The following is a 19,132-nucleotide window of genomic DNA, read 5'->3' as shown; positions in this document are numbered from 1 at the left end:
TAATTGGACTGAACAGTAACACAACTGGACTAGATGAAGTTCATCTTAGGATAAGGAGTATGGTATAAAGAGTTCTTTCTACTGTTGGCTTCCTGAGAATCAGCCTTCCTCATATTTAGACTCATAGACAGGAGTAGAATATCTACAAACAGGAGCATTTGAGGCTTGCAAGTGCTTGAGTGTGCATTTAGAAATATGCTCCTTCATTATGGTCATTACAAGCATGTAATGCTTTCACAAGTAGACATCCACATCACCTAACTGGTGATCTTAAATTAAACAAGGCAAGAGAATTACAATGTCTCTGGAAGGCTGGAGAAGCTGTGTCTGTTTGACAAGTGCTTGCAGATTTGCTTCGGAGACCATGGATTGAGTTTTCACTTAGAGATAACTGGCAGACACCAGACTTTGAAGACAACAGTTTACTGCTGTCTTGGGTTTCTGTTTTCACAGTATGAACCATTTAAATAAAGAACATGATACAGTGGAACCTTCTGTGTCTTTAATGCTAGAGCACTGAAACTGGCTGCAGTCACAAGCCATACAAGTTTATAGCCCTGTTATTTTTCCCTATGTTTTAGATTTATATCCCCTTTTAGGGACTTTAAAGCTCATCTGATTGCTCTTAATTAAAAAATGTAGAAGGGAAGAGTAGGGGGCACTTGCTGTGCTCCCCTCATTCCTTCTGTTGCCTGACTGGGGCTCTGACAAATCATGAAGCCATTTTTTTTCCCAGCCTTGCAGACCATTAACCCAAATGGTTCTTCGATTTCCGAACCACGTCCTCCCAGCCCCCTGTGCACCACAGCTTCACTATAGATACATAATTCCTTATTTGGGAAGCTGCTGTTTTAATGTAATATTAAACAGGCAGCAGCTCAGCAGGTGTCCCCAAGGTAAGGAGGGCTGCATGCTGCTGACAGCAGCTGCTGCCTTTAGGCTTATCAAGATTTCTTTGTTTTGAAAGGGAAGCTGGAAGGCTTTTTAATACGTGCCCTGTCATTGGCTGAGCAGATCCTGGTTTCTGGCTGTTATTCTGCCTTTGACTACAAAGACGAAGTCTTATAACACATTCTGCCTGCAATGGCTGCATGCAGTTCTGTGCCCTGGAGAAAGCAGCAGGGTGAGGAGAGAGAGGAGGCTCACAAGGCAGATATGTGTGCCCTGTTTCCTCCTTGCATTTTTCTTCGTGGACCAGCCAGGCTCAGTGAATCTGTGCAGCAGCCCAACTTATATCAGTGTTTTCAAAATGGGCTTTCTGCTTCTATAAGCATAAAAAATAAACAAATATATTGCCTATAGCGGGCATTCTAAATAGTGAGGGTGATATTCGGCTGGTCTCATGGAAGTTCTAGTTCTCTGTGGCCTAAATCTGTGTAATTAGATTTAATTTATGTTGTTCATACCACTGGCAGAATCAGCTCAAATAGCAAGGCTGGCATTTCCATTTAAGTAGTATATCACAACAAGCATTGGGCAAGGCTCAATTCTTTGGGATAAGAACTCAGCTTCTGTATTTAAACAGCATAAAATACTGATGGGTGGGTTTCCCTAGAATATGTGGGTCTTAAAATGGCCACATGTAAACTGCATGTGCAGTGTTTCTTGCTCTGGAGATAACTGGGGTGCAGTTACAGAGTCTGGCTGCCTCGTGTGGTCATCCATGCAGCAAATGTGCTCTCACACCAGGAGAAGGTTGCTCTATTACACTTAGTGGCTGTACATACCTGTGCTAGCCTTCAGGACATTTGGGGCAGGCTCCTGCAAGTCGTGATGTCTGCTGAGCATTTGCTTCCTTTCTGTGCTCCTTCGTGGAAATTCTTTTATTTTCCCTTGTCAATAAAGAGCTTTTTGCACTGCCCAGCCTGGAGTCCTTTAGCCATCGAGTTGTGTTCTGAGTGACAAGCCTGTACTTCCCACCTTTTCCCAAGGAACGTTGTTGTGACAGTGGGGAATGCTGCCTGCTACAGTAATGCTTAGAAGGTTTATTGGTCACTCAGTGCTTAGCCAGATACAGGCTAAGGAGGAGGTGCTGCTGTAAAACTGTTAGTCTGTGCAAACTGTAACACGGCTACAGACTTGGATCAGAATATCCCTGAGCTCCTTAGTTTGGATGTGGATCAGCAGTACTTCCATCTGCATTGTCTCATCATTAGTATTGGCAAGGGTTTCCTCAAACTTGTCAACGTTTTGCCAAAGGCCTACAGTATATATGCTTTGGCATTTCAGTCCTTTTTCTGTGTTAATGTGACAAATAGCTTCGTTTTTTGTAAAAACAGTCTGCAACTGTTAAGTCCTTAATGATAGTCCATTAATTTGCTGCTGCCAAAACTGTGCTTGTAAAGCTTCAGTTGCTTTACTAAAGAAGATAATAATGTTTGTAATTGGTTGGCTTGAATTTCTGCAGTACTCTGTATTCAGTCTACAGAGAATCAGTCTTTACGAGCTCAGCTAGAAGGCATCTGCAGCCTAGGCTTTACCAGTGGATGGCTTCTTTTCCATTCTCTTTAGCTCAAGGTTCAGAGCATTGGCTCAGGTGGGAGACATGTAGGCTTAAAAATACAGTGAGGGTGTCTTTGGTTTCATAGTGGATTAAGTGCAGGAGAAACAAAAAATAGGCATGTGAGGGGCAAGGTGGAGGGAGAATGTGGTTGTAGAGAGATGTATTCAGAAGGCATAGCTACTTCATTCCTGTCGTTGAGCAGACCTGGAAAATGTGAGCATAACAGTTCAGAAAGAGTGCAGAAGTTGAATATTATCTCTCCAATATGAAATTATTAAAGAAAAATAGGTAAGAATTCACTATTCTGATGTTATGGTAAGTAATTTCATGTCAGAATATAAAATTTTTGTCAACTTTTGTGTTTGGTGTCAAAGAGTTTAAGGAATTTATGAGAATTAGAAAATTACTTGTGGTTGCATGGTAATGCATAAGAATTATCCAGTCATTTTCATTCAGATTTTTCAAAGCATGAAGTATCATCATCTTTGGTCAGAAAGGAATTTCCTCCCTTATAATAGCATGTAAACATAACCACAGTTGGAATGTATAATTTGATACATTCTTCAGAAGTGTTGAGCACTTGCTGCTTTGGAGAACCACGTGGAACCATATGGTCTGTTTTGCACTGTGCTGCTATTTTCTGAGTCTTTCATAAATATATTTGTAGTTTCCTTTTTATACCCTCAAATTAAGTCAACTTAATTTAGATGCCTGCTGCAATGTGCCTTGTAGGGACAGACACACAGCTCCTGCCAGGTGGCCTAAATTGCCTCCTTGTGAGTTTGTGGCTTCTGCTGGCCTGAGAAAGAATTCATTTCCTCTCCTTTCGAATCAGAGGTTAGCAAAGTGACTGTAGGCACATAGTCCAGGCAGTTCCACACCATCACCATAAAGGTCTGGGCTCATTGGAACTCTCCAGATCTGAAATTTGCTAAGGAAAGGCAGTAAGGGTTAGTTTTCTGGAGTGGAAGAAAGGAGGGAAAGGGAAAGCACCTTACTGTTGGTGCAAGGCTGCCAGCAGAATGTTCTGGGGGAAAGAATGTCTTGCTCCCCCTTATCATCCCCTCTTGCCATCACAAGGTTTTCTTCCATGAGGAGATGAAATTACTTCTTTCTCCCTTGCCCCCCAGCACACCTGCAGAGAGGGGTAAAAGTTTTTTGTTTTTCTAACATGGACAGATAAAGAAGTGAACAGCTTCCTGAGAGCTGGTGACATGTCAGACAGATTCTAAAGGAAAGGTTTGTGAGTTCTGGAGCACAACTGTGTGTGAATGGAAGATGAACTGCAGCTATGCCTAGGCTCCCAACACTTTCAGATTCTTTTCCATTGGGAGCTCTGGCAAGGAAAGCAGTATTAATTAGCATTGGTAGAGGCAGCACTATACCCTAAGTTTGTCTGCTTTGTCAGTAGGTACTGCTGTAAGAGGCAGTGAAAGTGCCATTGCACAGTGAGAGCTCCACCTAAGAAGCCTCTGTTTTGATGCAGGCTTTGAATGGAACATGCTCAATCTCCACAGTAACCTCCTATCAGGAGCTATTATTTGAGTCAAGAGCCAGAAGGGTTGAAAGTAGTCTAACTCCTGAGGCATCTTTGGAAGTGATTAGAATATTGGTGCTCTGGAATTCTCACTTGGGATGAAACATGCAAGTCACCACAAAGGTGAAGTGGTGTTGTGCAGCTCCTAGAAATTTCTGCTGTAGTAGTTGTTGCTCATGTTCATTATTGCTGATTAGCTCCTCTTTGCAATCCTCCTTGCTGGCCTCCTAGGCTAGCTGTGGCCAGGTTGGAAAGTTTTCATCTCTTGCTGCTAGCTAGTAGAAGCTGATAACAAAGCAGTTAAAATACAGCTTGTTTATAGGGTACTCTTTGGTGTTGGGAGCACATTTCACAAACTCCTGAAACCCCTGTATTTGGGGAGGCAGTGTGATCATGGCTAATGTCTGTTCCTTTTATGGAGCAAAACAGTAGTGGGTAGAAGGGGGAGGGATTGGTGCCTGAGCTGTGCTGGTACAAGGGAGGTGCTGCATCCTCAGTTGCATGTTATGCTGGGCTCATCTGAACTCTAAATATTGGGCTGCTGCTGTAGAAGTGGCCTTTCCTCCACTGTGAAGTCACTTCAGCCCCTGAGCTGTACTTCATGGCCACAGTGAGCAGCACATCCCAGGCAGCATAGTAGTACTCTCTTGTCTAAAATTGCAAATAACTGAAAACAGAGAGACGTGAGAGCATGGGTGTACTAATACCATAAATATGTTTTTAATGCCAGAAATAAAATTTAAAAATGACTGAGCCTTTTTTATTGAAACTTTGAGAAGTTCAGACAAGGGCAGATAAAGCACATTAAGGGAAAAATCTGCTAAATTAGACTCAAACATTACACAGCACTGAACTCATGTAAGCAGGTTTAACAAGCAGAAGTTCAAGGTGAAGCTTGTGTGCAATTCTACTTACTTTTTCTTGCAGAGTACTTGAAGCTATTTTTCTCCCTTCCTCTTACCCTGCCTCACTTTTTTTTCTGCTTGCTGTGATTCCTGGAGTGTGACATCACTTAGCTAGCATTTGGCCTACCTGGAATATGGGCTCTGTTTATTTCCAAGCATTGCTTTATTTGAAGTGGTTGGTAGTCTTAAACAGTTCTTCACTTTAATTAATAGATAAAAGTCTAGAGTAATAAGGTCACATGCACTATCAAGAAAGACATCTTCAGGCGGGAGAGTCAAGCTAACTAGACACAGGTCAAAGATTTAGTTTAATCTTCATTGCTTTCATATAGTTTCAGTAATCCTACCCTAGAAACTGACAACTGACGCAGCCTTAGGTTTGTAAGGGTTTTCTGTAGTCCATGTACCAGTACAGAGAAGCTTTATTAGTGACTCTGTTCATGTTAAATCTTGTCAGATGTTTTTGCATGAGAAACCACAGCTCTGAGGTCTCATCTCTTTGTTGGTGCATTTTTGAAGCAGTTTAATGGTTTCTGAAACCATTGAAGGCATGGGAGGGGAGAAGAGATCACAGGGCTTTTGGATTGCTTAATAGATGGCAGTGGCTTTAGAATGTTTGCTTGCTTTTACTTTATTCTCTGGGATGAGGTCTAAGATAGGGTATCAAAAAACCATTTGCAGACATCAAAATCCTTTGCAGTGATTTTGACTTGGAAAATTTGATCAACTTGTACTTGTAACTACCATGGAACTAGGCAAAATAAAATGTGCTTAAGGAAATTAGACATTTAATATTTGACTGAGAAGTCAATGAGATTTTAGTGCATGCTTGTAAATCCTGCCCTAAGAAAATGTGAACTGTGTCAGTTTGAGCTGAACTTCCTCATTACAATGAAAGGTATTTAAGATTTCCTTTTTCTCATTGACCAAATGCATGTTGAATGCTAAAATCCCCCTAAACTCCTTCCAAACTGTGGAAATGAAATACCTTTCACCTACAAAGGTGTCTGTTTCTTTAGAAAAAAATGTGATTATGTTGTCCATTGGAAATGTGACACAGTGAATGTATTTTGATTCAAAGCTTGTTTCTTTCATTTGCACTCCACATGATACTAAATTCTTGTGCCTTGTTTTTTCTTAGTTTTGTATGCCTTTTAAAATACAATCATGCATCAGCTCCAAATCAACTTCCAACTCATATATTCCTTATATAAATAGGTGGGTGGGTGGGGATAGATGGACAGATACAAACAAAAAAAAAAAATCACGGCACACATCACTGTTTACTGTACTGTTTCATTCCTCACAAATCATACCCCTACTGGGAAACTCCAGTTTTCCTTGTTTTTATCTTACTCCTTGGCTACTTCAGATTTTGCCTGCTGTTTTTTCTGTTTTCAGGCAACCTAAATGGACCATTTCAAGATGAGTTTCATATTCACAGAAGTTTTCCCCTTTTATTAAATAATAACTTAGAAAAAAATTTTAAAAAGCAGAGAAGTTTAAAATGATGCTGGTGGCAGGTTAACCCAGGATTCAGCTGTAATAGACAGGCTCTGTCTCCAGCATTCAGCCTCATGAAAACCTTCGTTTGGGATGGAAAGTGCTCAGGGTAGAGGTTCAACATTAGCTGTAATCAAAGGTAAGAAGACTGAAGAAATGGAATTAGGTTTTAAGTGTCTATTCAAAGCATTCTTAATGAACTTTTCCTTACTCATTGATATTTCTTTCATCTCTTGATCCAAAGATCAAGATTGGTTTTCTTTGGGTTTTTTCCCTGCTGTGCAGAGAAGGATTCCCTCTAACAGAGCTGCCCTTATTCTTGTCAGAATTCATCTCCTCATTTTTCACCTTCTTACATCATCAGGGTGACCTTTGAGCCCCAAATTCTGGTACTTGCCTTAGAGTCAATCATAAAGACCAGGTCAGGGAAGATGAATCATCGCAGTTGTTCTCAGCAGTGGGTGCTCGTTTTTGACCATTTGTCAAGATCTTTGTTGCTGCTTGTTTGCAGTCAGAGGCTTCCTGTCACTACCTGCTGCAGCACTGAGGGCAGACATGTCAGCTGGGCCGTGTTTCCCCCCAGCCACCCTTCCCCATCCCGCCCGGAGCTGCCGCTGGAATCCCTCCCTGACAGCGCTGCAGCTGCTGTCCTCACCCCAGCCCTGCAGACACCCAACAAACAGGGCAGTGTGTACACATACACAAGCTACTCTGCTGGGGTAACTTCTCATACAAGGACAATACACCAGCACATCAGTAAGGGGAATGATGTAAGAAATGGGTGAAAGGCAAGCCAGAGGGAGGAGGTGGAAGTAAAAGAAGTTACCAAAGCAAAGAAAGAAACTGCCAACTTCAGAACTCGACAGCAGCTTTGCTTGAGAATATAAAAGTTCTTCATTTTACATGCAGTGAGGCAGTCTCATCCCCCATGCAGAAGTCCAGTCCTGTTCCTGCTGAATTTCTGCAACAAATTTCTTTTCCACACAGACAAAGGGGATCTAAGGCTTGGCTTTACAAGTGATCTTAAGAAGGTTAAGCTTAAGTGAATGAGGTTCAAGGCAAGCAAAAAATTCAAGCTTTTCCTCATTGGAAAGAGCTGTATAAGGGCAGAGATGCAGCCTGTCTGTTGCAGGTTCTTTGAACAGGAAAACAGGGCCGGACAAGTAAATATAACAAAATGATACCTTATATTTTGCAAGTTCCAGGGAATGCTTATCTGTCTAAGGATGGTCAAAATAAAAGAATTTTCAGTAAACAGGGCCTTGAAGAGTAGATGGTGACTCCTGCTCCTGTTGCAGCACCCCATCACACCTTTAGCAAGATTTAGTCCCAGTGTTTTTGGATTTTACCTTCCCTTTTGTAAGGGATGGGGGGAAAGCTGAAAGGAGGATCATTTCTAAGGACTGGGAGATGGACATTACTCTGAGGTGACTGCTGCCATTAGCGGGTCATGGCTCCCAGGCCATATGAAATTAAGAAACCATGAGTAGAGGCAGAGGAGAGCAGTTCTGCTAGCTTGAGTTAGTCTGGTCCTGGAGAGAAGAGAGCATTTGTGCACTGACGCTGGGGGCCTGGAGCTAAACTGTTCCCCCAGGCTAAGATACCTGCCAGGGTGTGTGAAGCACTTGGGCAAAGGTACCTTGGCACAGGGGCAGCAGAGCATTCAAGTCAGCTGGGACCTGCAGCCCTTTTGATGGGGAGCAACAACCAAACAAGTCTCTTAATCCTTCTAGGCTCTTACGTGTACTGTTTATGCTGACATGGTTGCCATCACCTTTGCCACTCTTCAGGTTGTTTGATTTCTGTACACTGGATGAGAGGCAAATTGAGCTGCCAACTTGCTTCGTGGACAAGGATGAAATCCAGTGCATCCTGTCCAGCATACACAGCAAGGCTGCAGCAGGCAACAGGATCCTCTGGTCATAGGCTAATGCTAAAGCAGGTGGACTGTTCATCCCCAGAGTTAAGACCCCTGTTCCTGCCACGTCTTTTGACACACTTGCACTTTGTTTGTGTTTGCAGACAGTTTTATTTTGTCTTTGGTCTGGAGATTAAAGTAGCTTTTAGCAAAAGGACTGGAATGTCTGCCATGGCAATCCTGAGCTAGGCAGGGTTTGTCTCTGAGGCCCAGTCTTGTTTATATGGAAGCTTGATTAAAGATGAGAAAGGGCTGGAGCTCCCTTAGTGGCAGAGAAGAGGTGTGAATTCAGTAGCTGAATATGAATTTCATCCTGCTGTGAGAGGCAAAACTTAAATTCTGTCTCCAAGTGTTTCTGGACAGGAAGCTTTGAAATTGTTTTCCTAAAACAATTCCTAAAGTCTAATGTGTTTGAATTGATAGAGTGTTGTGTTTCCAATTCAAATCTGAAATCCATGGTAGGATCCTGCTTTGTGTCTGAGCCCATAAAAGAAATCATCTGTGAATTTCAGGTAAAATTCTAGACTTCAAAGAACCTTCTTGTGACATTGTTTCCTTGGGCTGTTTGTTTATTTGTTTGTGGAGGTTGTTGGGTTTTTTGGGTTTTTTTTAGGAAGATCTAGGCATTTGAATTGGCTGTTTCTCTTTCTTGTGACTACCAACACTGAAAAGCTGTTGAATGTCACAACAATGTAAAGAGAAATGCGTCTGAACTCTGCCTTTTAGTAACCCCTAATTTTTCTGCTTGATACCTCAAGGGTGTAGTGTAAGGAACCAGCCAAGTGTACAAAGAAATATGAGTAAAATGTTACTAAAAAGAATAATGTTTACAGGTGGGTCTCCATGCTCTGCACTGGATAGTCACATTATGCTAACATAAGCAATTCTGAAGTGCTTATTTCTTATTTCTAAACTGGCCTTCGTGTGTGGAGTTGCTTTCATTTGCTTGTACTTGCATGTCTAGCACTACTGACTCTCCCACAGGCAGATTGTAGGGTCATGGCCTTGCTCCTATTTCAAGTTTCAGTGGGGAAAGCCAAACATGGAGAAACTATATGTAGTCTTTGGCAGAATCTCAGGTCTGGTGTGTACAGAAATCTGCTTTTCCCATCCAGTTTTTGCTTTTTGCAGACTCAAATAGAAGTATAAATGTTTTTATGGTTTTCCCCTAAATACTTGCATGAAAACTGTCTTTGAAGGTTTAGAAAGCAGCTGGCTGGTCCAAAGTAGCATCTTAGGGGATGGGGACTTGTAGTCAGGTCCCTCTGGTACAGTAATTCCTTGGGAAGATGCAGATGCTGGTTTTGCAGAAGTCCACTAGGCCATCATCCTCTGCTTGTTGTGCTTCTTATGGCAATCTTTGTATGGGTTAGTGCAGTTAATTCCACTGAATTTACAGTTTGTGATTAATTCTAAGACAAGCTTCTGGTCTCTTCTTGCCCTTCATGGCTTGGGTGGGCAAGATCTCAGCTGATCCCTTTAAACTTAAGAGCAAGGTGTATTTTAATCTTGACCAAACTCAGTTATTTCCTGGTGGTGGGACCCCTACAGTAAATGTCTTTCTGAGGCTGTTTAATTCCTTTGAAGAATGATGGCCTAACTTGAGCTCAGGCCACCTCTCTGCCAAATGCCACATCCTGAATCCCATTTCTGATGTGTATTGAGGGCTGTGGAAAGCCTCCTTCAGTCGTATCTCCTATGAAACATTTGATTATGAGAAAGGGTGTGTCAGTAGGTCAGCTGGGTAAGGTGCAAGAATTAGATTTCACAACCTCTGCATTCACCATGAGGTTGAGTATGCTAGTAAAAAAGATTTAGGCAGTGGCAGGAATTTCACAGGCTGCAGTTTCCTGCACAGACAGTTTTGTATGCAGAGAATGAAGTAAGTCATCCTTGCAGTGGAAGATGGTGGGACATTGATCTGTTCAGATGCCTGCACCTAGCCTTGAGCTAGAGAGCTGTTCTCTTATATACATTAAGGAATGTGAATAATTCAGTAAATCAAAAAACAGGAGACTGTCCAAGAGGATTTGGGTACATGTGGGGAAAAAGCAGCATGGCTTTGTTTCTTAAGCTGCACAGCTAGTCCCTGGTGGCTGCTGTTTCTCCTCTCTACTGAAAGACTGCCTCAGTTTCCCAGTTTAGTGAATTGCTTCTCAGAGAACCACAAAATACTTCCCAATGCATCTCATTTTACCACTTCTGCTTTGCAAATCAATAAATGTTCCATGAGTGTGTCAAGGCAAGAAAGCAATTAATAGCAAGAAAAAGTACTTCCTTGGCTTGTGGGCAGCTCCCAGCTTGCCTCTTTCCCCGAATTAGCAAGGATTTAAGAAGCACATGTTCTGTGTATGCGAAATCAGCTCTGCAGAAACCACAGCATGCCATCATTCTGCTCTTATCTCTGAATTCCACGGGCAGGCAATCTCAGCTGCTCAGCACAGGCTGGCAGCTTTAGCTTGCCAGTAGGTGCTGAAAGCCATGTAAGCATGGAAATGACAGTGACACGCAGCTCAGATGTTATCTCCATAGCAAAGCCCAAGGCAGTTTCCATGGTGATGGGGAAGCTCCCGGCTGCTGGGGATGCAGCTGCTGAATTGGGCAGGATCAGTAGCCTTTTCATACAGAGGCTCTTCTAATAAAGCATTTATGTGTTTATGTGGCACCACTAGGTTATATCCAGCTCTGGAACATAAAATGAAGGGAGAGGGGAAGATTTAAATTGTTGGAGTGAGTGCTGACCTAAAAATGAAACAGGAAAAGCAGGGTCAAAATGTTTTGAGTATTGAAGTATCCACAAGGGAGTTTTTTGTGACAGCTCAAGTGAATTTGATATTCTGGTCAGTGCTTTTCTGCACACCAACATTAATAGCTCCTAAAGTTTTTACATCAAGTGGAAGAGTCAGAATCCTATCCCCAGCTCTTAAGTTTTTTCTGAATGGGATCCAAAACCAGAATGGGTCTCCTTCTCTGTATTGAGACTATAAATATCCCAGAGGCTTGGGGAAAGTGGATGATATTGTGACTTCTACATCTGAAGCATTTTAAAATGTCTTACATTCCACTTGGTCCCTCTTTTGGATAAAAATCTCTCAATACCTCAGCACAGGTAGGTGGAATTAATTTCTTACTCTTTCTATAAAGTCTTATGGCCTGTGCTTTCACTTTTCTTATTGCTGAGACAGCAGATACCACATCTCCAGGTTTCCCACACTGGAAATGCATATTTTGCACTTCTGCTTTGATCTTCTATCAACTTGTGCTCTGTGGGTACCACAGCACATCTGCAGGAACTGTCTGTAAAACTGCTCAACTAAAATAGTAATTTAATTATTTTGACCGAGATTTTTGCTGGTGTTAAACTTGGGTTGCTCTCTTTTAAACTGGATGCTAAAAGAGATTTGTGTTCTGTCTTTCAGGTGGTGCAGGAGACCGGGAAAAGATGCCTGTCAATCATGAGGCTTTCCTGCTCATGGCTAATTCCCAGAATGAAATGGAAGATTGGGTGAAAGCCATCCGACGGGTTATATGGGCTCCGTTTGGTGGAGGTATTGCAAATAGCTCACATGCACATAAATTAAAACATTTGCCTCAAGGTAAAACATATTCTTGTGATACTAGGATATGTGTAACACTGTAAAATCATTGAGATGTCTAGATAAGCTCCTGATTGTCTGAAGTGTTTTGAAGCAAGGGATGGGGTTGATTTTTTTTTTTTTTTTTTTTTTTTAATTGTAGGGGATGGACAGGAATGAAAGGAGAGTGCACATCCACAGTGTATAATTGTCTCAGTCAGAAATGAGTGGCAGTAACAAACATACTACTACTGTCAGTATTCAGTTCATTACAGCAAAATGTTTTGTGGACCTTCTGGGAATGAAGGATTCTGTCCTGTTATCTCAGTTTTCTTCCATGAGGGCAGATGCCCATGTTGAATATCCATACAGCCAGAAACAGCAAAACTTTAAGTTAATGTAGGGCCCAGCTGAGGTCAGCTGAGTGAGCACCTCTAGGGTAATACAGTTCTTGGCAATCCCTGTAGTCAAAGTGAACAAAACATCCAGACTTTCATGTTGATATTACACCACCATCTTTGAATTCTCAAGTCAGTAGACGAGGTAGGAGTTGTTTTTCTGGTTTTGCATAGAACAAGGACTCACAGATGTCTTCTTTGAGTTTGGTGTTGGTGACAGCAGCTGCAGGGCTGGTACTGGACACTGTGCTTTGAAGTGACTTGGGTACTACTGATGGAGTGCATGCAAACAGTGGTATCATGTGCAGACAGTGCTGTCAGCCTCGTGTGAAAGATTCAGATAAAAAAGTGCTAGATAAGGGTTAGGTAATGCAATTACTCTTGCTGTAATGAAGTTACTAGTTTTCCTGGATCTAGGGGAGGAAAAAATGACCTTGATGTACTAAGACCCAGTGTTTGTTAGTAACTTTTGTCCTGGGTTTGGGTTTTTTTTGTTTTGTTTTGTTTCAAGTGACTCTTGAAATTTGGGATCTCTGGGTAGCAGCACTTGGTTTGTCTGGAGGAGATACAATCTCTACTGATGCAATTCTTTCCAAGCTCCTTCTTCCACTTAGCAGAGAAGGTGGAGGTACAAAAGTTAGCTTGTGCCTGATCTGAGGCTCCATGTGATGCAGTTGTGCTGTGGGCAGGAAAAGCCTGCTTTGCTAGTAGAAAACTATACTACCAGAATTTCTCCTCAAACATGAGTATGTGCTTCTTTTGCTTCCCTTCTGAATTCCAATCCACAGTGAAGGGTCTTTTAGACTGAGGTCAGTGCAGATCCTCCACCAGAAGTCTCAGAATCCTAGAGCTGGTATTTCTGTAGCTGTTTGTAGTGGATGTGATGGTGTGTATTTTATAAATTTGCAATGTGCACTCAAGAAATACTCTGAGGAGGAAGGAGACATTCAGTCATGACAAACAGTGCACTCTCTAGCAATAACCATCTTTGGGGCAGTGCTGGTCAGCACTGCTGGTATCAGTGCAAATTTGGCTTCATGTTTTGCCTATGTTTTGTCTGTCTCTTGAAGTAGCTTCAAAAACAAATATCTTCAAGTATTAAAATAATAAATAATTAAAAATTATAATATTTTAAAAACAGAAGCATGAGAATGGCATAAATGTAGTGATGGAGTTCCTGGGTTTTTTTGTTTGTTTCTTTATGGGACTAGTATTGTCCTGATTGATTGGCTAATTTTCTTTACCTTTGAGTTTCTCTGCAAAGCAGTCAAATAAAATTTTGGTATTCTCTTTAAATGAGGCAGATACTCTTGTATTGATTCCAAGAACTGTAGCTTTATGAGCCATCAAAAAACATGAAATAATGAGAATGTGGGAGCAAGGCAGCACAGGGGAGATTAGTGCAGGGGGGAATACAGGAGCTTCTGTTTGTTGCTATTTTCACATCCTGCAGACTTGATGTGGTTCAGTGATCAAAGTCACTAAAGGCAGCTTTGGCTGTTGGTGAGAGCCAGCTTAAGCACTGTAGAAGAGAAGTACTGGAGTTTGCAGAGTTGGAAAGAATTGCAGTTGTGTATCAATGTTTTTTCTCCATCTGTGTATAAAAACTGGCCAAGGACATGAGTACATGCTGGGCAGTCAGTCTAGCCTGAACTCTCTGCCCTAATACTCAAATTTAGTAGGCTAAAGCTAGCTTGACTGTGCCTGCTTTGTAGTCCAAGCTGCAAGAGCAGATTCTTATGTTGTGGCCACTTCTCTGAGCTGGTCAAGTGCCAGCTACTGTCAGGAGGGGTCTTCTACCCCCCAGCAGCTGTGGGTCCCACCACGCTTCCCTCTGCTGACCCTGGTGCCTGTGAGTTGTGCCATAGGAAGCAACCTGGCAGGAAATAAAAGGTGGGGAGCATCAGTTTGTAGGTAGATTGATTCCTTGGCCCTGCTGACCATGCAGCTGCAACACCAGTAATTCCACTGGGGAGACATGATGGCGTGGAGAGGGGCAGACTTCTTCTTCTTCTGCCTGCAACCCACACATAAATTGGCTTAAAGAAACCACGGAGCTGCATCCTCAGTTTCTTTGCACTTCAGAAAGAAAGCGTAGGAATGCCAATAGCTGGGAAACAGTAAAGATATTCAAACTCTTGTTCCCAAATGTTTTTTAGCCAATTAGGGGAAATGATCAAACTTACACCTTCTCCATCATAATCAGAGCAGGACAGTTTCTCTGAGTGAAATTCCAGCTTAACTAAAATGTGGGAGGACAATAAACATTGCTGTCTCTGTTTTAATGGAATAATTTGAACTCTGCTTTGCCACCACCCCTAATTTGAAAGCCAAGTCTTATCTATCAACACTTTTTAATATATTAAGCTAAAGGGAGGAGTTAAAAAGCAGGCTTTATTATTAATATGCAAATATCCAGCCCTGGAGAAGCTTGATATGGTGTAAAAATGAATTATGCCAAGATAAAAGGAGTGGCTTAACCACACTTTAATCTTTGCTGATGTATTGAAGAAACATAAATAAAAAAGGGTTGAAGGTACCTTCTTATGTTGATGAGGGCATATGAACTGTGCTTAAAGGTGAACAGCAAAGGCTTCTTAAAATAAAACAGAAAACCCCCCAAAGGGGCTGAGGCTCACAAATTACTGATAGAAGACCCAGTCAGGTTTAAAAGCCATATGGAATGTGTTCTTTGAAATACGCTTCAAATGTAGCCTTAAAATAAAATTGTAGAGTTCCTAAGTCTTTTGAAGAAGAGCTGTCTTGTTTATAGGGAAAATAATCTCAAACAAGTTTCCTTGAGTTTCAGCCTCCTGAATTCCTGAGTCTAGTACATCTCATTAGAGCAGAAGATTTTGTAAACTGAGATTTGAGAGTACTCCATACATTTTGATTGTATTTAAAAAAAAGTTTCTCGCAGCGACTTGATAAAAGTGAGTTTTGGAGCACATCCTGACAGAGAGTGATTGAAACTGTTTTCTATGATCCTTCATACCTCTGTGACAACTTTTGCTCCATGCTTGTACCACTAAAAGCCTATCTGGAGAGTCCCTCTGTGTCCTACAGTCCTGCTGTTCAGTGAGTGCTCATTAATGAGAAGTGCATGTAGCAGTGCCACAGTGCTAAATCAAAGGGTTTGTGGCCATAGGCTTGGGTGAGAGTGACCTTGCTCTTGTTCTCCCAAGCTGGATTGGAAGTTTTTGATGTATCTGGGGAAGAGAGGTGGTCTTGGTCTGTACAAGTGTGGTGGGACTGTACTTCTAGTCTGAGGAGGTAAAGCCACTGCAAAGTTCCTTTCTGTGTGCCTTCCTCATTTCTGTCTTACATCAGCTGTAAAGCAGAGTTTGTCTAGGACTGAATTTCTGGCTATGAGACACAAAACCTAAACTTTTTGTTGCCTGAGTTGAATGCCAGGTGGCATAATTCTCTCACAGCTCATCACACAACCAGCGCAGCATGGGGACAGAATCATTCTGTGTTAATCTTGATTTATGTTTGTGTTTGTTTTCTTCTGTTTACATACTCTGTCTTGCCATGAGCAGTTCCTTGCTTCTCTGCCAGAAATGCATAACTCAGCCCCTTTCTTTCTCCATTACTTTATCCTAATTTCTCCTCTTCTTCATCCCAAGCTTTCATCAGTTACTTGTGATGGAGGGGAGGTGAAGCAGTTGGAAGGGATGTGCTTCCCCTTAGGCAAACATGAAGAGCTTTACCCTGTGACAAAGTAATTGTGTTGCCAGAGCTTCATGAATGGTTTTTCTGTCCAGGAGGAATAGTCACTGTAAAACTGGTGTGGTCTGAAGCAATGTCCACTGAAGAAGCTGTTCTACTGTCATTAATTCCAGACACCTTTCCCATGTAGATAAACCATGATGTGTGGATTCTTATTCTTCTGCCAGAAAAAAGTGCAGAGAATGAGTTCTTTTGGGAAGCAGGGCCCTCTGAAATTATGTCTTGTATTAGGGGAGAGCTGAAAGATGTGGGAGAATGTATCTAAGGTGCAATTTAGTTCCTGGCTCAATGTCCTAATGGGTAATGGAAGATTATCCCTGCCTAGGGCTAATTAGGGATCCTGCTTTAGATGGGTAAATATCTTTGAGATAACATCTGCATGAGAGCAAACATGACTGTTTTGAAGGATCAGATATTGATATTAGATGCATATCCACCAGGATGCCAAACCCCGTAGGAGCTAGGGTATGACATTAAGTTTTGGGAGCCTTGAGTTTTAATTTTTCCACCTGTAAGATGGGAATTTTCCAGTAAGAACAGCATAAACCTAGGGCCATGTCAGTGAATTTAAGATGCTAAAATACCACTGAAGAGGTAATGAAGAGGAGGAGGGAATTGGCTTCTGTTATTTGCCCAGTCTGAAGACAGAGAGGTGATTTCTACTCCCTTGTTTGCGGGATCCCAGAGAGTGACAGCCTCAAGTAGGATTCCTGACTGGGTCAGAAGGAGCCCCTTCAGGGGGTGTCAGGGTGGGCTTCCCTTGGGCAGGCTCCCCCAGGTGTGTGGGGAGTGGCACTGAGTGTTTGCTGTGCCTGATACCTGCTGTTATCTCTGCACCAAGATAGCTGGCGCCTGATGCGGCTTATCGGTGTTTGCTCCTGCTGTGGTCTGATGCTGGGAGATGGGCCCAGCCAGGGGAAGAGGAAGAGAAGGATGATGGGGTTATGAGGTCAGTGTCTGCCCAGGACGGGGGGATGCCCGAGTCAGCTCAGATGTGAGGAGGTGCTGAGTTAGCTTTGCCCCCAGGCAAAAGTGTCACAAATGGTACACAAATGGTAGATATGGAAACTAAGACACAGTAACTAAAGTAAGCTGGGAGTAGATCTTGCTGCCAGAACTGTTTACAACAGAGAATGTTTTAAGATCTGTTTCTGGGACCTGATTAAGTTATTTTCTTTCTAACGTATCTCTGTCAGATATGTCTGGGGCTTCTATTGCTGCTTTATGACCAACATATTTTACCATCATGTTACGGCCTTGAGGTAGGGAAAGACAATTGTCCTCATTTTTATTAAGGAGGGATCTGAAATATTGAGCAATCAGATGACTTGCCTGAGGTGACAATGACTGTCTGTAAAAGCACCACTCTGACGGCATCGTTCTGCAAGGCTCATGGAAAGATTCCACCCATGGACCTTGACGACAGGGATATGTTTGGAAGAATGCCATGGGGTATGACCCTGAAGAGAAGAGGGAGGCAGGAGATCTTGTGGATTTTCAAGGGTTACTTCCTTCAATCTCAAGAACAGTCCTCTTCCTTGTGCAGGAAACTGAGCAAAGGTGGCAGAGGTTTGCATGGCTGAACAAGATGCTTGTGACAAAGCTCATGAGCTATAAAGGAAGCATAGAAGTGGAAGCAGGGATGGGTGACCTAAGAGGAGGAATACAGAGACATTCTTGAGCATGCAGGAGTGGACTTAGGAAGGCTAAAGCAATCTGGAGTTGAATCTGGCAAGGGATGTGAAGGGCGGTGCTGGGGCCAGGACTGTTTAACAGCTTTGTTAATGACCTGGATAATGGGACAGAGTACACCCTCAGCAAGCTTGCAGATGATATTGGGAGGACTGATTGGTGCATCAGATGATTGTGACGTCATTTAGAGGGGTCCCAAGAGGCTAAAGGAAGGAGTGAACAGGAACCTGATGAAGTTCAACAGAGAGTAATGCCAAGTCCTGCACCTACAGATGATGAACATAGGCAACAGCTCATCTGGGAGCTGACTGACTGGAAAGCAGCTTTGCAGGGGAGAACTGGGATGCTCTTGAACAACTTGAACGTGAGCCAGCAATGCACCCTTGTGGCCAGCAAATTCCTGGGCTGCTTTAGGAAAAGCATTGCCAGCAGGTTCAGGGAGGTGAGCCTTCACCTCAGCACTAGTAATTCAACATCTTTTGTTCTTTGTCCAGCTCTCGTCTGCCTGAGACAAGAAGGCCGTGGGATCACTGGAGTGAGTCAAGTGAGAGGTCACTAAAATGAGTAAAGCATTGTGCAAGAAAATGCTAAGAGAAGCTGAGGAGGCTTGGATTGTTTAGCCTGCAAAAGAAAAGGGTCAGAGTGGTTCTTACCAAGGATGGTGTATAGGGTGTAGAAATATTTGATGGAAGGGTCTAAAATTGAATCAAAACTAAAGCATGTCAAGGTGTTCCTTACAGACTTTTAAAGATCTTACCTTCACAAGTCAGATCCTGCTGCCCTGCTCCTTGCATGTGTTTCACCTCTAAAGCTGCTGGCTCAAGACTCTCAGTGATGGTCAGTGCTAGTGCCCAAGCTGATCTGGACTCTGAGTGGAGACTGCAGTAGCTTGGTCATGCCAGAGCAGGAATTGTTCTTCTTGGAGTGCTGTATCAGAGCTCCTCAGGGGGAAAGGCCCCCACTACTGGTTTCAAAAGCCCCAGGCAGCAGCATGAGTTCTGCACTGCAGCACTATCCCTGGCTGCCATTAGCCAGCTTTGTTCCAGTGGCTCCTGAAGAATGATGCAGTTTGGCATCAGGGGAATGAATTTCTAGTCCTTTATCTGTTACTGTGGACAGTCTGGGGCACCAAAAAGCAGGGATCCTGAGCTGGGAAATGGCAGGCAGCTTCTCAGTGCCTCTGTTCAACCACGTAGCAGAGAAAGGAAAAACTAAAATCAGAAGTCACATCTTTTGTATTTGCAAGTGAGCAAGGTGAACCTTTTCGTGGGATTTGCTTGATGGAACTTCTTTTGGTTGGGAGATGCTGACTTCATAAAATGAAGCATCATATGGGTATGTTTTCATTTGAATGAAACTTGTGCTAGGA

The 19,132-nt window shown here is 42.7% G+C and overlaps 1 protein-coding gene across 2 annotated transcripts in view; it reads left to right on the top strand.

The window, feature by feature from the left end:
• Positions 1–19,132, top strand: part of ARHGAP22 (Rho GTPase activating protein 22) — a 52,927-nt gene that overhangs the window by 5,640 nt on the left and 28,155 nt on the right. The window contains exon 2 of one of the 2 annotated variants that reach the window (XM_059851524.1): positions 11,786–11,962. In XM_059851524.1, the coding sequence (XP_059707507.1) occupies positions 11,786–11,962 (177 nt within the window). The remainder of the gene's footprint in view (positions 1–11,785; positions 11,963–19,132) is intronic. The other variant, XM_059851526.1, reaches the window with a different exon arrangement.

The sequence above is a fragment of the Haemorhous mexicanus genome, chromosome 7 (assembly GCF_027477595.1).
Source record: "Haemorhous mexicanus isolate bHaeMex1 chromosome 7, bHaeMex1.pri, whole genome shotgun sequence".
Taxonomy (NCBI): Eukaryota; Metazoa; Chordata; class Aves; order Passeriformes; family Fringillidae; genus Haemorhous; species Haemorhous mexicanus.
This window is presented reverse-complemented; position numbering and strand designations above follow the sequence as displayed.